The 20,188-nt window shown below is 32.0% G+C and overlaps 2 protein-coding genes across 2 annotated transcripts in view; both read right to left on the minus strand.

The window, feature by feature from the left end:
* Positions 1-20,188, minus strand: part of LOC114342542 (ras-related and estrogen-regulated growth inhibitor) — a 603,448-nt gene that overhangs the window by 360,361 nt on the left and 222,899 nt on the right. The window lies entirely within an intron of this gene.
* On the minus strand, positions 15,612-17,917 carry LOC114338948 (uncharacterized). Its single transcript, XM_028289572.2, has 2 exons — positions 17,655-17,917; positions 15,612-17,427 (listed from the first exon to the last, which is right to left on the minus strand). Exons 1-2 carry the CDS (start codon positions 17,817-17,819, stop codon positions 15,988-15,990), a joined length of 1,605 nt encoding a protein of 534 aa, XP_028145373.2. The 5' UTR covers positions 17,820-17,917; the 3' UTR covers positions 15,612-15,987.

The following is a 20,188-nucleotide window of genomic DNA, read 5'->3' on the forward strand; positions in this document are numbered from 1 at the left end:
CGACCTGTCGCGCCGGCCGTAGCGGGAGAGACGATGTGTATTGTTCTTTGCATCCCGCCCGCCGGCCCGCAGCATTATCCGTTTATCCTTTACAGCGTTAAGTTAGTTTGCCTTTGCCGTTCGTACTCGCTAAAGGAAAAAATATTAGTACACTAGAAAAGGTAAGTTCCTTTCTTTGCTTTTTATAACCTATTTTAAATTTAAATAAAATGTTTATTTGTTTAAATTTAAAAAATGAAGTGATTCAATAAATTATGATCCCTGATCCCTGCAATGTAGAGTAGAATACCTAAAATCCTATGGACAAAGAAATCAAAATAAAATTATAAAATTAACATTACGGTTGTATCTACAGGGTGCAGGGCGCAAAAATATATATCCACTGATATATATCCTGATCTGATATACAGGGTGTTAGTAAATAAGTATGAAAAATTTTAAGGCCTAATTCTACATGAAAAATTAAAGCCACTTTGCTCTATAAAAATATGTCCGCAAATGCTTAGTTTCGGAGATACCGGGTGTTAAAATTTTTATTTCAAACTGCCAATTTATTTATTGCTCTAAGACCAGTTGAGCTATGAAAATGAAATTTGGTGAGTTTTAGGAGGTAGTTATTACGAATTTAATGACATACAATTAGGAATTTTGTATTCACCATTGGCGCGCCTACGGGCAATGGTCTGAATTATTTTAAAGAAAAAAATAGTACGTCACTGAGATATTTCGAATTAGAAATTATTTTTAAATTCCACGTCTAATTTATGATAAAAACCATTTCTTGCTTTTTTTTCATATGATGCACCGTTTTTATGCAAAAAAATAAAATATCTTGGCGCATATTTACATCATCAAGAACTATCCAATATGATAATACTAAACTAAAACAATAACAGAAAATATTACTAATACCATTTCAACTAGGTGCAAAGCTGCAATAAATGTTTAAAATAATCTCCTTTACAGGTAACAGAAGAATTTTATATTCATCATTGGCGCGCGTACGGGTAATGGTCTGAATTTTTTGAAGAAAAAAATAGTACACCACTGAGATATGTCAAACTAAAAATTATTTTTAAATTCCTCGTTCAATTGACGACAAAAAATCTTTCTTGCCTTTTTTTCATATGCGGCGCCGTTTTTATGCAAAAAAAATTAAACATCTTAACGTTTACAAAGTATTTGAACTAAGTTTCTATGCATATGCAAACTACCTCAAATACTTGGTAAGCGTTAAGATGTTTAATTTTTTGTATAAAAACGGCGCCTCGTATGAAAAAAAAAGGAAAGAAAGATTTTTTGTCGTAAATTGAACGATAAATTCAAAAATGATTTTTAGTTTGACATATCTCAGTGGCGTACTATTTTTTTCTTCAAAAAATTCAGACCATTACCCGTACGCGCGCCAATGATGAATATAAAATTCTTCTGTTATCTGTAAAGGAGATCATTTTAAACATTTCTTGCAGCTTTGCACCTAGTTGAAATCTTATTAGTAATATTTTCTGTTATTGTTCTAGTTTAGTATTATTATATTGGATAGTTCTTGATGATGTATTAAGAAATGAGAAATACGCGCCAAGGTGTTTTATTTTTCTGCATAAAAACGGTGCATCATATGAAAAAGAGGCAAGAAAGATTTTTTATTATAAATTAGACGCGGAATTTAAAAATAATTTTTAATTTGAAATATCTCAGTGGCGTACTATTTATTTCTTTAAAAAAATTCAGACCATTGCCCGTAGGCGCGCCAATGATGAATACAAAATTCTAAATTGTATGTCAAAAAATTCGTAATAACTACTTCCTAAAACTCACTAAATTTCATTTTCATAGCTCAACTGGTCTTAGAGCAATAAGTAAATTGGCAGTTTGAAATAAAAATTTCAACACCCCGTATCTCCGAAACTAAGCATTTGCGGACAGTTGTTTATAGAGCAAACTGGTATTAATTTTTCATGTAGAATTAGCCCTTAAAATTTTTCATACTTATTTACTAACACCCTGTATATCTTGATACTTATCTATAATAAATATCAAGATCAAGATATATATCAATATTCTATTTCCTTGCCTACATTTCAGACTTATAAAGTTTGACGGGAATTAATGTTTTTAAGTTATTTTATAATATTATTGCTTTTCTGTTTTTATTTTGATTTATATTGAAGACTTAAGAGTGTATCAATTTATTAATTATTTAAGAAGGAATTTATGGTTTTGTTTCAAATGCAGCAAAGGTTATATTTTTGTTAATTTTGTTTCTTATTTTTATCTTTTATGTATCTATTAGCATTATTTGTTTTTTCGCTTTAGCGTAATATCATTTCACATTTTACTAGCATACTTAATTTTTTATTTAGTTTTACATGTTTTTTTTTATATTTACTTTTGAATAAACTTATTATTTCTGCTTTTTTTCCATTTTGTAACTTTTTTCGAAAATATATAAATATCACATTTGGATATATATCCGATATATATCAAATATATCCGATATTTTGATATTTATATTTATATAAACTATCATGATATTTTTGCTTTCTGACAGGGTGTCCCAATTCCCAATGGTGCAGTAAAGTTGGATATATCTGATACTGTTCAAAAAAAACCTATTTATAAAAATTGTGGACAACTTTAAATTTCACGTTTTAAAATTATTTACTTTTATACAGGCAGGGTGTTTCATATTTCCAGGATTAACTAATTAATATTTTTTTTAATGGAACTGCCCCTGATATAAATTTTCATCTTTTTGGATTCTTTGCATTAAGCCGATTCAAACTATCTCGAATACTTGGGGGTCTACAATTAGAAGTTTAAGAGATACAGGGTGTTAAAAACCTTATTTTTTGAAGTTTAAGTAGTTATTGCAGCGTGGTCCTTGTAAAATCATTCAAAAAATAAATATAGTAGTGCTAACAAAATTAGGGTCGGGGCCACATAAAACTTGACAATTTTGTTTCAGATGAGAATTATCATGATAAAGAACTAAATGTCGATGTTGACATGACATTTACTGAACCCGAATCACCTGAACCTGACCCTTTTACACCAAGTGAAGATGAAAAAGACCCTACATATGTTCCTGGAAGTCCTGAAACAACAACAAAAAAGAAGTTCAGAAAATTTTTTGGCGGTGCCTCCTCTTCAAAATCTTCGGAAAAAACCTATGAAAATCAGGATTCAGATTCAGACAACTCGGCTGCTACTAGTGCTACTGCTGCTAGTAGTTTTACTAGTTCTGTTTCTGTAACTAATAGTCAATCCTCACATCATAATGCAGCAACCTCAAATCTCTTTGATGGGAAATATTTTGAAATTACGCAACCAATGTTAGAAAAACTTGACGGGACAAGAGACATTATAGCTAAGTGTAGAATGTGTTTACCTAATAATAAATATTTAAAGGGAAATTCAGGTTCTACTAGTAACTTCTTAAAACATTTTAAAACGAAACATTCAACATTTTATAAGGATTATTTAAGTTCTAAACTTACGAAAAAACTGGAAATTAAAAATATCAATGATAGGCAGATGAACATTAGACAAATGATTACAAAGACCGAAAATGTTACACAGGATAAATTTAACAGAAGACTTCTTCAGTTTATTGTAGATACCATGTCACCTTTGTCGTTGTTACAAAATCGTAGCTTTTTAAATTTATTTAAGGGAATTACTCCTTTAAAAATCATATCCAGGCCTACAGCTGTAAAAAAAAAATTCCTCTATGGTGTCTGAGAACAAAGAAAACTTAAAATTAACATTACATGATATCCGTTACGTCTGCACGACGGCTGACATTTGGTCATGCAAAACCCGAAGTTTTCTTGGTGTTACATGTCACAAGATTGACGACAAACTTCTACGAAAGTCAGCACCGCTAGCATGTAGAAGATTTTCTGGAGCACATACACACGACCGTATAGCTGAACTATTAGAAGACATACATACTGCATATAATCTACATCCAAATAAAGTGTTAGCAACAATTACTGACAACGGCTCAAATTTTGTCAAAGCATTTGGTGTTTTTGGTATCAATAATGTTTTACACTACACTGGTGACGACGGTGAACATCAACAACAAGTGCCAAAAGATGATATCGACATCATTGAGGAAGATCAGGAAGATATTTTGGAGGATGAAGAGGATATTCCTGACATATTTGAAAACGAAAATTATCTCCTTCCAAATAATTTAAGTGACAATAATTTGATCATGATCATACCTACTTTATCTGAACACATACGTTGTGCAAGTCATACACTTGCCCTAATAACAACTACTGATATTATGAAAATAATTAATTCATCCAGTTCTCTTAGATCAAAACATGAACAAGCAATAGCTAGGTGTAATCATATATGGAAAAAAGCAGGTCGTCCTAAATCAGCTGAAGTGATAAAAAAAGTATTAGGACATACTTTAAGTTACCCGGGTGTGACTCGTTGGAATTCCATGTTCGATGCTCTGAACCAGATTCTTAAGTCTAAAGAAAAACTGGAATCTCTATACGAAAAATTAAATTTTGCAAAACAAGATCGGCTCAGAGATACTGATCTAAATTATTTAGCAGAATTATGCCAAATACTAAAACCGTTTGCTTTGGCACTTGACATTCTTCAAGGCGAACAAAATATGTACTACGGTTTCCTTCTACCATCAATCGTAAGCTTGTTTGTTAAAATTGAAAAGCTTAAAACCAATAAGTTTAAATATGTGGAACCTATTTTGAACGCTCTGACAGTATCTTTAAACTCCAGATTTGAAAAACTTCTTAAGTTGACTAACCAATCTGCAATAATTGCTGCAGTTACTAATCCTTTATTTAAAACACGTTGGCTTACTGCATTTCGAGGAATCAGGAATATCGAAAATGACCTTAGTGAAATTAAGGATTTGGTAATTACAGAAGCTATAAAAATTATGAAGGAAAATGAGGAACAATTAAAACAATTTGATGTAAGTACAAATAACATTACTACTGTAATGAAAAGTAACAAAATGCAAAACGACTTCTTTGAATTTGATATTAACTCCGATCTTCAAACGCAAAACGAAAACACTGGCTATACTGATTTAGATTATAAACGACAAGCTGAGCTGCAACTATTACAATATTTGGCCGATGCTGAAACCATCATACAAATGTTAAAAAAATATAATATTATAGAACAATAATTTAAAAAGTTCAATACGCCATTACCTTCTTCTGCAGCTGTTGAAAGAATGTTTTCTTTTGCAACTTTTATTAATTCACCCCGACGTCATGCCTTGTCTGATTATACTTTTGAAAATTTAGTTTTACTAAAAGCTAGTGGTTATACTAACTAGTTATTAGCTACCAAAATGTTACTATTTTTTATATCCTATCCTATTGTGTTTAAAAATTTAATTATGTTGAATGTTCTGTTTTTAATGCATAATGCATCTTATGCTGTTTTTAACACACGAATTTATGTTTATTTTATATTGTTTTGAAAATTTAATGTTTGATTTTTGTTTTCAATACATAGTTATTAGTTTGTAATAACTTAACGTCTTTTATTTCTTATCTACCCCAAAGCCCAAATTATACCATTTCAAAGTACCTGCTGGCTTAAACTAAAATTGTATGATAATTTAAAGGGTTAAAATAATGTTTTTAAAACAAAAGTATCGACAATCTACTGTAGAGTAGTAGAGTACCGAGTACCTTTATATTATACCCTAAAAGTATCTTAGTTACTACAAAAGTATCTAAGTATCTTAGATACTAGAAAAGCATCTAAGTATCTTTGATACATAAAAGTATCTTACATACTTAAAAGTATCTTAGATACTTAAAAGTATCTTAGATACTTAAAAGTATCTTAGATACTCAAAAGTATCTTAGATACTTGAAAGTATCTAAGATATTTTTACTCTAAATACTTTTCCGGTATTTTGTATCTTTAGATACTTTCACAAAAAAGTATCTTAGATACTTAGTATCTTAAGATACTTTTTGCCTCAAGTATCTTAAAAGTGTCTAGATACTTTTAAAAAGTATCTTTTACAGCTCTGCCTGTAACTTATTAAAATAGACATTATAGAAGTTTTCAGGGACTTTCTGCCCTCGGTAATAACGTAATCTTTCATTCTGTGTTTAAATTTTTGAAAAATACTTATTAGTTTTCTCAGGATTCGAAAAGAATGAATCCCATTTAAATAGCATTGAAGCCGAAAGTTCGTATCCATCCCTTAAGGCAAAATTTCGCGCCAATATGTATTTGAAATACATTCATTTTTTTCCAATCCTGAGAAAACTAATAAGCATTTTTGAAAAATTTAAAGGCAAAATTAAAGATTGCATTATTACCAAGGCCGAAAGTCCCTGAAAACTTCTATAATTTTTATTTTAATAAGTTACAGGGGTAAAAAAGAGAAAATTTAAATATGTAGTGTGATTTTTAATTTTAAATATTTGGTTTTTCTAAGGGACTTTCGGCCCTCGGTAATTCATTCTACTTTTAAATTTTTTAAAAATACTTATTAGTTTTCTCAGGATTAGAAAAAAATGAATGCATGTAAAACACATTGGCGCGAAATTTTGCGCCTACGCCCTTAAAGTATAACATTATTATAATAAGTTAAGTGAATAATATGGATAATGTGAATATTAATATGAATAATATGCAATAATATGAAGTGTAAAGGACAATATATTTTTAGTTACTTGAAATAAAAATATTAGGCACAAAAATACTTACATCTACATAGGTACCTACTTATTAAATATTTCTACTTATTTACAGATCCGCTAGGCCTTCTTATGGTGACTCTGCTGTTGGATGGGTGCAAGTTCGAAGGGATAAAAATGTGTGCACAGTTAAAGCTAAAATGACACCTGAACACAATGTGAGGAAAACACAATATGCTGTAACTTGCAATATTGATGAGGAATGTGAAAAGGTGTTAAATATTCAGTGCCATGACTGTGCTGCCTCTTCAGGTAAATATTTTTAAAATGTTAAAAAATATACTAGGTAAATATCAGATTAGTTTTAGTCGTGCATAGGTATATTGACATTCTACGAGTTTAAGACTAAAAAAATGTTTTATATGTCTTTAATGCTATTTAAAAACTGTTTATGTTTATGGAATGTCTTCTTTACGTGTCATCTCCGCGACGAAGGTTGGCAATCATCATTGCCTATTCTAACTTTTGGCACTATACAGCCCGAAAGAGTTCAGTTGAGCTACATCCAATCCATTTTTTGAGATTTCTCAGCCAGGACAATTTTTTCTACCTATGCTGCGCCTTCCTTGAATCTATCCCTGTATTATTAATTTTAGGAGTTCATATCTGTCACCAACTGCTGTTATATGACCCAAGTATTGCAGTTTTCTTATTTTGATGGAATCCAGTATCTCCCTGCTGATCTCTATTCTTCTTAGTACTTCTTCATTGGTTATTCTGTCTATCCAGGGAATTCTTCGATATGTCCACATTTTAAATGCTTCCAATCTAATTGTAATATGGAACGTAAAGGATAGCAAGTACATACTATGAAATGATATTAATTTTGGGTATAATTTATAAGTATAGCATTTACTTTGTTTTAGGTGGGTGTAAGCATTCCATAGCACTCTTGATGTAGCTTCACAGAAGGAGTGAAGAACCTTCTCCAACTGAAGTTGCTTGTTACTGGGCAAAGAGTAAACTTTCCAAAGTTGGAACTTCGGTTAAATACCTAACTTTGAAGGATTTTGGAGCACAAGAAGAACTGAGCTCAGATGAAGAAAGCTCACTCTTTTTACAGGAAGTTGTGAACCAAGGACTAGAACATAATGTTGAGAGTCAGCTATTGAAACACTTCAAGCCTAACAGAATTTTGCAACATCTTGGACTACATCAATTGATGTTAAATTTTGTTAGCAGAAATGATTTTTCGGAAATGGCACTGAATTTTTCAGAATTTCTAGAACTTTGTTATCAGGAAATGGATCCCCAACTATGTTCTGAAGCTGCAGCAATAACGATTGAACAGTCTAATTCCGGTTTATGGTTTGATCTGGGATATGCAAGAATAACTGCATCAAAGATTTATGATGCAGCACACTGCAAAAAATCAGATGGTTCCCTGGTTAACCAAATACTTGGTGTAACCAAACTTCCTGCTACAGAAGCCATGTCTCGAGGAAAAAGGCTTGAGGATGCTGTAATTAAAGCAATAAAAAAAAATTAAAGATGAAACTCAGTCATATTGGGTTACAATTAAATCAGAGGCATCCAATATTTGGGGCTTCTCCAGATGCTATATCTGAAGAATTTGTAGTTGAAATAAAATGTCCTCAATCTGAGAAAACTATTTGTAACTATTTAACAAAAAATATGGAAATTACAGCAAAATACAAAGCTCAAGTGCAGCTACAGATGTTTCTATGTAAGAAACAAAAAGCATTATTTTGTGTTGCAGATCCTAATTTTGAGGAAAATTTAAAATTTTTTGATATATGGGTACCATATGGTGAAGAATACATAAAGATGTTAATGGATGCTGCAGAAAACTTCTGGCAACATAATATCGCACCTTGAAAACCATATGGCAATAACTGCAATTTTTTCATGAAATGACCTTTGAATGCAGTCTAATAGGAAAAAAATCTATTTTTTAATGCTATATAGCAGAATCTGCAAAAAAAATTTAAGTTCGGCACCAGAAAGATACATCCCTATGGCTTTTATCAAAAATCGATTCTTCTTTTTATACCATCAGGCATTATCTGCAGTTGATGCTCTACGGTTCTAAAATTGGAACAAAAACTTAGATCTATATGGCAATATGTGCAAAATGTGACCCACGCTCGTAAAATAAAAGCGAGATGTACTAAGGAAAAATCTTGTAAATGCAACAAAACATACGAGTGCTGCAGAGAGATTTCATTGCAACACTGGAAATAAGCGACAAGACTATAACAAATTAATATATGTACAACGTCGTACTGCAGATGGGTTTATCCCAAAAGAAAAGCGAGGAACTCATAAGAATGGAAAAAGCATCAACGAAGTCGTGAAACAAAACAAAATGATTTACATTGAGTCCATTCTTAGAGTGAAATCTAACTACCTAAGGAAACAAACTACCAGATAATTCATCAGCGATAACAAAACTCTTGCTGATATTCATCGCGATTATATAAAATTTTGCAAAGAAAAAGAAAAAGTTTCGGTGTTAGGAAATTACGCTACGATGATAACCATATTTCACACAGAATTTAATATACACTCCTTTAAGCCTAAAAATACCTTTGCTTGCTGTGAGAAAGTTACAGAAATTAATTAGATAAATCGAGATTAGAAACAGTCTATAATACTCACCGTCAGGAAGTGGAACTCAATAGGAAAGAGAAATAAATGACAAAATCTGCAAAATCCAACAATTGCATCATTTCTTGTTTTGATTTACAATCATTACTACCGACGCCTTCAGGCGAAGTCTCTTTATTTTATTACAAAATCAGATTATCAACATTATTTAATTTCACAATTTTTTACCGGACCACAAATGCAGGACACTTCTGTCTTTGGTTCGAGCGAATTGCTAATCGTGATTCAAATGAAATAGCTCCTGTTACAATTTCTGAGGAACCATGCCAGGGAAAAAGAAATAATATTATACTCAGATAACTACTGTGGGCGAAATAAGAACAAGTATATTGTCTATCTTTATCAATATGTAGTACAGAAATTGAAAACATACCTAAAATTACCCACAAATTTTTGATAACGGGTCACTCCCAAAATACGGTAGATAACGTGCATTCTTTGATTGAGAAACAAAAAAGGCTTTAAAAGATGACCAATTTACGTGGCTGCGCAATGGTTCACAGTAGTTCAAACAGCGAAAAAACAGGTGAACCTTATATGAATATAATGAAAGGTCTACATCGGATATCTTCTTCTTCAAGTGCCGTCTCCTAATCGGAGGTTGGATATCATCATCACTATCTTTACTCTATCCACCGCTGCTCTAAAGAGTTCTATAGAACTGCATCTAAACCAGTCCCTTAAATTCTTTAACCATGACACTCTCCTTCTTCCTATACTCCTTCCGCCTCTTATCTTTCCCTGTATTATCAGTCTTAGCATTTCATATCGCGGTCCCCTCATTACGTGTCCCAGATATTGTAACTTTCTTATTTTTATTGTGTTTATTATTTCGCATTCTTTACCCATTTCTCGCAGTACTTCCGTGTTCGTTTTCCTCTGTGTCCATGCTATTCTAAGCATTCTTCTGTAACACCACATTTCAAATGACTGTAGCTTATTTATGTGTTCTTGCTTTAATGTCCAGCTTTCAAGTCCATATTGTAGTATCGAGAACACGTAGCATCTCAAAGCTCTTGCTCTCAGTTCTAAGCTAAGGTCTTTGTTGCAGAGAACTGTTTTCATATCACATCGGATATATTGGACTTTAAAAAACGATGTAAGGAAATGGGGAATAATTATAACATTGACGAAGAAGGAAATCAGGTCGTCTGTCGTCTGGAATGACATAAGATGAACTAGGTGGAGAAGACATTTAAAAATAAGTTTCAGGTTAAGGCAAGCTTTAACGATACAGAGTTCAGAACCATTAATATAAGGCAAAAACAACGACGGATGGTGGCTAAGATGGAACTAAGTAAAGCATATTCGTATCCACCAGGAATATGCAATCTCAAAAAACAAGATGTAGACTCTCACTATGTAAGGCTAATGTTATTCAAGAGCACTATCATAGGTTTTATGCAGATTTACAAGTGACCAATGCAACAATAGAAGACGAACAGACAGATTATAATATGCAACACTTTGATTAAGTGTTAACACTAAAAATTTGTAATAAATAAGTACGATCTTAAATAAAAAAACTGTTATTTGATATGCATTTTCACTGCGTCATTTGCGAAAATTGATATATTTTTTAAAACCATATGGCCGTATGTGCTAAAATACCTATTAACTTCAGCAAATTTTATGTACTTCTTAATTTATATAAATATATGCAAAATTAAAGACAATTATACCAAATATCAGGTTTGTAGTTTAATTTTTGGAACTACAGGAAATAAAATTAACTTTACAAAAACTTAAAATGCTCATAACTCGATATTATGATTTTTGCAGTTACTGCCCTATGGTTTTCAAGGTGCGATATATTTACACATTTATGTAACTCATTCAAAAAATGATAATATATTTATATACAGCACGACCAGTTTCACTTCGTATTAAGATTTGGATGCGAACTGGTGTTGACATTCGGTTTTTCCAAATTTTTTAAATTTTATGTTGGTAATGTCTCGCCAAATAAAATGCCTGCACGGTACCAAAATAAAATTCAGAAAATATGGAAAAACCGAACATCAACAACAGTGCACATCCAAATCTCAAATACAAAGTGAATCTGGTTTTGCTGTATATATATGATATATAAATATATAAAGTATAATGTAGGTATGTACCTATAATTAATTTATGATTAATAAAACCACTTGCACTACGATATTAGTTTGATTTGTTTTATTAAATTACTTTTACTGTGTTTGACCTTGACCAATCCCTAGATAGATGCATTTGGGAATCTGGTGTAATTGTGAAATAAAACAAAATAAATGCTACTTGCATACATTTATTGCTTATATTTTATTCAACATAATAATATATATTGCAAATAGTGAAATAGTAATAAGATGACATATCAGGTTCCTACCAACCATTTCCTTAAAAACATATTTTTTCTAAAACTAAACAACTGAATGAGTCTGCCGAATAACGTTGTAAGTGCCACATTGCTTGTTTTTGTGATAATGGTGAGTTTATACATTTTAAGGGTGAGTAATACAGTTTGTAATCTGTATTTACAAACTTTATTACTAACTCTTAAAATGTCATTGTTATAATTTTAAAATTTATTTTTCGATTTAATAAAAACAAGTGATGTGGTGCTTGCAACGTTATTCGGCGGACCCATTCAACTATCTACCTACAAAGTATAAAAATAAAAAATACAAAAAGTTACTGTCGTTTACTACATTTATTGCTTATATTTTATTCAGCACTAGCCATTTTACCTATCGCCATACGATGGGAGATTCAATCAATTGTCATCTACAGTTACTTCACTCATTTTTTTTTTCAAAATTTTAGGAGTAACAAGCAGTCAATAGAATTAAAAATTAAATTTTTTGAATAATAAATGTCTTGCATGTAAACCAAGTAAATATAAAGTTACAAAAACTTTAAATTATTTTCTCTACAAACATGTTAAAAATTAAATTTTTACCACTCCATAGGAGCGTTAAAAATGCTACTTTAAAGCACTGGGTGCTTTAAAATTTTTAAGGCACTGCAGTTAAAAGTGAAATGTCAAATTTTGAAACGTCAAAATATTTATATTTCATTTAATATTAATAGTACAATTTGAAAAAGTAAACTGTATTATTGCATTACGTTTGTAGAAAAAACAAGTTTATGTAAGGGTATAATATTTTCGCTAAGAATTTTTAGACATTCCCCTCGAGTGTAGACAACCAGTTCTACCTTTTACGGGTCATAGGTTTCATGGTTTCAGCAATTAACACAAATATTGTATTTTATAAATTTATAACGTTTGTAGAAAAAATATTGTATGATATACTTACGTGTTAAAAAGTACATTTTTAAGGCACTCATGTGAATTGCAGAATTCGCTTCGTTCATGCTGCAAACCTTCACATGCGTGTTTGTACATGCGTAAAATTGTACTTTTAACGCTTATATCATAAATTACTATCAAATTTTAATAAAATCATTGTATTCGATTTTAATACATAGTATATTATGCAACGAGCATTTAATGATAGTCATTATTAAGTGAGTATTAGGGATATGAAACTCGCCGCTAGGCGGCTCGTTTCATATATCATATAGAGTACGAGCTTCATAATGATGATTAAATGCAAGTTGTATACACAATTTTTTCTATGATCATTCACAGCAAAAAATATATTCAAATTTATTAATTTTGTAACGCAAATAAATTAAGTAGTTTGTCAGTTTGTTTACATATTGAGAACTGTCAAAGTGTATGTATTTTGTGACACCTTCATCGCAAATGCCATATCGTGATTCTATTGGTTAAAAATCTGTATTGTAATGAAAATCTGTATCATAATGAAGTTCATTATGTATGATTTCATGTGTTCAATGATTTCACTACCTTCACTAGGTAGTGGATAGGTAGATTTCACTATCATAATGAAGTTCACTATGGTAGTGAAATCATAATTGATAGGTATATTATAGTATGAGAATAGAAAAAAATATTTTACATAACGTACCTATATATTATGTAGTTTGTTTAAAATATATATAATAAAATTATCCCGTTATAAAAAGTTAGGTACTGTCCTCGAAAACTGCATGGCTTGTCGCATTAGGATTGTATTCTTGTTCTCATGATCATTTTTCAGTGCGTCATTAATTATGACGTCATATACTGTATTGGGTGTGTCGAGACTTATTTCATGTAATTATTGACGAATCTGACAGATGCCACAATCGTACTTAGCCATAGGTGAAAAGCTTGTGGAATTAAACTAATTAGTAATTTAGTAGATTTGATTTTTACACAATATGTTAACATGTAGGTATTTTTTATAAAGGGGAATAAAATTAAAAAGTAAACAATATTGTTAATTAAATTTATAAATAAGGAAACATTAAAAAATGACACAAAACTGTCCATAAACTGTGTTTTTATCTTCTTCTCTAGGTGCTGTCTCCGCTTCAAAAGTTAGCAATCATCAGAGAGATCTTTATTTCTAAAACAGCGGCTCTAAATAATTAATTGTTATTACATCCAAACCAGTTCCTAAGGTTCTTCAGCCATGAGTTACGTCTCCTTACTATGGATCTTTTTCTTGCATAATGACCTGGAGTATTAGATATACATATCTCATCACATGTCCCATATATCTCAGTTTTCTTCTTATTTGTTAGTTCTCGTTCCTTATGCGTAAGTCTCATTACCTCCACGTTGGCTATTCTATCTACTCATGAGATATTTAGCACTCTTCGGTACAAATCGAATGTCTCTAGTCTCCTCACGCCAATGACTAACTTTTAACGAACTAAATTCTAAACCAAAACACAAAATAATGCACAAAGACGTTGTGAAACACAAGTGAAGTCGAGTTCGAAATTTCAAAATGACAGGTACACAAAATACTGACCTGAATAATAACCGTCACTTGACTCTTTGACACTTCTAAAAAATGGCCAAAATGGACGAAGTTTTCGTCAAATGTTCGTATTTGATTGGCTAGAAAAACGCGCATTCTAAATATCAACGAATCAAAGGTAGGTTAGGAATAGACATCTTATGTATACAGAGAGAGTCTGTAAAGTGGAATAAATTCAATATCTCAAATACTAATTGTTTTTTTGGAAAATGCTCAGACCCGTCGATTAGTATTTCAAATTGTCCTTTTTGACATTCAATAATAATGTATACAGGGTGTCCCAATTTAGAGATATGACGTCATCGTCGATTTTCTTAAATGGCAACACTGTCATTTTGATAGCTAATTTGATAGGGTTTGTAAAGTTATACATAACTGCAAAATATCAAATTTTTATTCTCTACCATTTACAAGATAATAGAAAATAACAAAGTTATATCTGTAATTTGGAATATATTCAATAATTAAAATACTAACTGTTTTTTTGAAAAATGCTCAGACCCGTCGATTAGTATATCAAATTGTCATTTTTGACATATAATAATAATGTATACAGGGTGTCCCAATTGAGAGATATGACGTCATCGTTGATTTTCTTAAATGGCAACACTATCATTTTGATAGCTATTTTGATAGCGTGTGTAAAGTTATACACATCTGAAAAATTTCAAATTTTTATTCCCTACCATTTACAAGATAATAAAAAATAACAAAGTTATGAAGAACAAAAAGTAATCAAATAATAATTGAATTTATTTATTTCAATTAAGAAAATGCTCATAACGTTGCCCATTGACAATTTGACAATAATTGAGGGCAACATTATGAGTTTTTGCTTAATTTATTGAAATAATTAAATTCAATTATTAGTTGATTAATTCTTTTTCATAACTTTGTTATTTTTTATTCTCATCTAAATGGTAGAGAATACAAATTTGAAATTTTGCAGTTGTGTATAACTTTACACACCCTATCAAAATAGCTATCAAAATGACAGTGTTGCCATTAAAGAAAATCAACGATGACGTCATATCTCTAAATTGGGACACCCTGTATAAATTATTATTATATGTCAAAAAGGACAATTTGATATACTAATCGACGGGTCTGAGAATTTTTCAAAAAAACAGTTAGTATTTTAATTATTGAATATATTCCAAATTACAGATATAACTTTGTTATTTTCTATTATCTTGTAAATGGTAGAGAATAAAAATTTGATATTTTGCAGTTATGTATAACTTTACAAACCCTATCAAATTAGCTATCAAAATGACAGTGTTGCCATATAAGAAAATCGACGATGACGTCATATCTCTAAATTGGGACACCTTGTATACATTATTATTGAATGTCAAAAAGGACAATTTGAAATACTAATCGACGGGTCTGAGCATTTTCCAAAAAAACAATTAGTATTTGAGATATTGAATTTATTCCACTTTACAGACTCTCTCTGTATAACCATTGTAATGCTGCATTATTTTTGTGTTTAATCACGGAGCTACCGCTTTTTCCGTCTCATCTAACTTAATGCATTAGAGAGAAATCGAAAAACTGTGACGCACTGAAAAATGATCATGAGAACAAGAATATAAGATTAGATAATAATAATGTATTGCAAATAGTGAAATAGAAATAATATGAAATATCAGGTTTTTACCAACCATTTTCTTAAAAATATTCTAATTTTTTTTTCTAAAACTAAATAACTACCTACAAAGTATACAAGTAAAACCTACAAAAAGTTACCGTCCTGAAATTATTCCTGATTGCAAGTTGATTAATCCACACACTATTTTGATAATATTATCTGAATAATACAACAATTTATTATCAATACATGCATGTGGTGCTAAAAATGAAAATTCTCTCAATCTACGAATAACTCTTTCCACATGAATTCTCAAGCTAGCTATTCGTTTGGTCTCAAATACCTCATCTTTACTAGGTTTTGTACCTACAGAGACACTCGGTGGCCTAATTAGTACACAACCTTTAAACCTAAGTAAATGGTCAATATGTTTAAATCCCCTATCCATAACAGCAACATTTGGAGGTAAAATATTTAAAAAACCACTATGTTCTGCAATGACAGCATCAGATGTACGACCCCCAAATGCTGTCGATATATAATTTATGATACCATCAGGAGTACAACATATTAAATATTTAAGTGTATTACATTTTTTATAATCTGACCATGTTAAAGATTGTTTCACTGCATCTGTTGGTTTCTCTATCTCTATTTCTAAACAATCAATTATACAATAAACATTACAATGTCGAGCTCGAAAAGCTATTGGTAAATTTGATTTCACGAATGTAACATGAGGTTGTATTATACATTTTCTTAAATATTTACTTATAATTGGAACAGATTTCGAAAATATTTTTGAAGCATAACTTTCAGTTATGCCAAAATCATCTGCTAGAGCTATAAAAGAAAGTCCAGTCCTGATTTTTTTTAGTGTTAAAAATATATACATAGAATTTACCGTGCAATATTTCTCTAGAAATTGAAATGTATAGTATACATGTTCTGGCAATCCCATATACAATCTAGGTCTGTTTTGTAACTTTGTAATCGTACAATTCATTGTCAGATTTTTAAATTCAGTTCTCTTTTCATCATTAAGTTTTTTCACTTCACCGGGCATTAAAGTATACTCACTACTTCCACTAACACTTTCACTAAAATTTTCATGATCACTACTTTGTATGCTTAGAGTAGTTTCAGAAATATTTGTCACATAACTCGTTGATGGCTTCATCTCTACGTTAACTGGAATAATTTTGATTGGTGATAACCCTACTGTAATTACACACTGTAGGTTACATTGAACACCTTTAGTCCTAACACTAGGACGAGTTTGTGAAGAGACATCCCTTTTCGAAACTTCAATGTCATTTGTTTCCAGCTGAATTTCCATAGGGTGAATGGTCTTACTACTACATGCAACTATCTCCAAATTCTTCTGAATACAAGCTGGATCTTGTGGCACCAAAGAAATAGCTTTATCAACAATTCTTGCAGTTCTCTTAGTACCTGCTGCCCTGGGATGATTTTCATAAGATCTTTTTCTATTTTGCTGGCAATCAAATATATGAGGCACTACGTTTGGTTTCATTTTTTTCTGACCACCCATTAACTTGTATTTAACATAGTTATCCATGTCTCCTTCAAGCTAGAATACATATATAAATAACTAAATAAGCCATATAAAAATATGTGTTATTATGAATAAATATTATAGTAACAATTAAAAGCATAAGGTTATTTGTAATAAAACGGTAATACTATACTTAATAGTAAATATTACTGCATTGTGTAGCAAATAAATAAACATAAAATACCTAAGTATGTATAATGATCTGTAGATGATTAGATATAGAGTCTGATTTTTATACTCACATTAAAATGATCCTCACATACGTGGGCTGTAGTTTTCTGTGAAATATCTTTCTCACTTTTTCTGCATGCCTTTAACCATTTTAAACGACGTTTTTTATCTTTAGGCACACGAATAAATAGCTTTCCGGGCGTTTTATAAGTGGTATTGGAACACAAGTGAACCATACAATATTATTTGTAATGTTGATTTTGTGTTGCTTCCATTATTATTATTGATACTATTAAAGCACAGATAATAAAAAGCGAAAAGGAATTATCCACAACAAAAACAAAATCTAACCTTCAATACTTACAGTTGACAGTTTGTGGCAACAGTGTTGCCAGTTCGTTGTTCTCTTTTCCTGGAACGAGCAGCGTGACGTCATATAGCTTGTCCTCTTATTTAAAATGGTTAGTTGGCGATCATAACTTTAAATGTGCATTGTAAATTAAATATTGCGATTTGAGGGTTGATATTTGGTATGCGTTGTTTCTATATGTAGACAAATATAATAAATAAATAAAAAAAAATTGTCAAGTTCCCTATTGCACTGTAAAGTGCATAAAATGCACACAAAATTGCATAAATATAAAAATAAAGTCAAAATCAGTATACTAAGGAACAAAATTTAGTATTTGGGAGGTTTTTGGGGTCGTGAATACGATTACGCCATCAGAACTGATCCCCGGATCACCTGGTGCCCAAGGTCATGGCAAGAGACGTCATCTTCTGGAGTTTCGATGGTTTTCGGCACTAAATCTATCCAAACGGATTACTCACGAGTTTTAGGGGTCGCTAAATACAAATATGATATCAGAATTTACCTCCGGAGTACCTGGTCCCCAAGGTCGCTACTAAGTCACGTCATCTTCTAGAGTTTCGAGGAATTTCGGCACTAAATTGATTTAACTGGACTACTCGGGGGGTTTTTGAGGTGGATAAACACGAAGATGCCATCAGCACATACTTTAGGATCGCCTGGTGCTCAAGGCCACTGTAAGAGACGTCAACTTCTGGAGTTTCGAGGGCTTTCGGTATCAAATTGATGCACACGGATTACTTACGAGTTTTTAAGGTCGCTTAACACCAATATGCCATCAACACCGACACTCTGTGCACCTGGAGCCCAAGCTTACTGCAAGGGACGTCCTCTTCTGGAGTTTGAGAGCTTTCGGCATTAAATTGATAAAAATGGATTACTTGGGTGTTTTTCAGTCGTTAAATACGAACATGCCATCAGAACAGACGTCTCGATCACCCGGTGCCCAAGGTCACTGCAAGGACGTCATCTTCTGGAGTTTCGAGGGCTTTCGATATTCAATTGATGCAAACGGATTATTTACGTATTTTTGGAGTTGCTTAACACGAATATGATATCAGAATTGAACTCAGGAGTATCTGGTGACCAGGATCGTTACTAGGGTACGTCATCTTCTGGAGTTCCGAGGGTTTTAGGCATAAAATGGATGCAAATGGATTACTCCGGGGGTTTTTGCGGTCGCTAGACACGAATATGCCATTAGAACAGACCAACGGAGCAACTGGTGTCCAGGGTCACTGCAAGGGACGTCATTTTCTGGTGTTTCGAGAAATTTCGGCATTAAATTAATGCAAATGGATTACTGAGGGGTTCTTGAGGTCGCTAAATACGAATATGACATCAGAACCGAATCACGGAGAACCTGCTGCCCAAGGTTATTGCTAGAGGCGTAATCTTCTGGAGCTTCGAGAGTCTTCGGTACTAAATTGATGCAAACGAATTACTCATAGGTTTTTGGGGTTGCTGAAAGCGAATACGCCATCAGATCTCAGCCTCGGAGCACCTGGTACCTAAGGCAGGTCATCTTCTGAAGTTCCGATGGTTTTCGGCATTCAATTGATGCAAACGGATTACTTACTAATCGGATTTTGGAGTTGTTGAACACGATTGCGTCATCAGAACAGACACCAGTACACCTGGTACCTAGGGCACGTCATCTTCTGGAGTTTCGAGGGTTTTCGGTACTTCACTGATGCAAATGGATTACTCATGGGCTTTTGGGGTTTCTGAACATAAATACGCCATGCGAACAGACACCGCAGCACCTGTTGCCTACGGCACGTTATCTTCTGTAGTTTCGATAGTTTTCGGTACTAAATTAGTACAAAAGGATTACTCTTGAGTTTTTGGGGTTGCTGAACATGAATATGTCATCAGACCCTACCCACGCAGCATCTGGTGCCTAAGGCAGGTTATCTTCTGGAGTTTCGAATGTTTTCGGTACTAAACTGTTGAAAATGGATTACTCATGGGTTTCTGAGGTACCTGAACACGAAAACGCCATCAAAACAGACACCGAAGCACTTGGTGCCTAAAGCACGTTATCTTTTGGAGTTTCGATAGTTTTCGGTACTAAATTGACGAAAAATGGATTACTTTTTGGTTTTGGGGTTGTTGAACACGAATATGGCTTACATGAGGAGAGTATCTTGTGATTACGGTAATCATTAATAACGTCAACGCATAATAACACTCATATAAAAAAATAAATAGATCAACATAGTAGAGTTCGTA

The sequence above is a fragment of the Diabrotica virgifera genome, chromosome 7 (assembly GCF_917563875.1).
Source record: "Diabrotica virgifera virgifera chromosome 7, PGI_DIABVI_V3a".
Classification (NCBI taxonomy): Eukaryota; Metazoa; Arthropoda; class Insecta; order Coleoptera; family Chrysomelidae; genus Diabrotica; species Diabrotica virgifera.

Bases quoted from the DNA above. Each gene is read 5' to 3' on its own strand.
- LOC114338948 (XM_028289572.2), bottom strand. From the start codon at position 17,819: ATGGTTCACTTGTGTTCCAATACCACTTATAAAACGCCCGGAAAGCTA. The intron at 17,428-17,654 runs GTGAGTATAAAA...TATGTATTCTAG, and splicing joins TATGTGAGGATCATTTTAAT to CTTGAAGGAGACATGGATAA.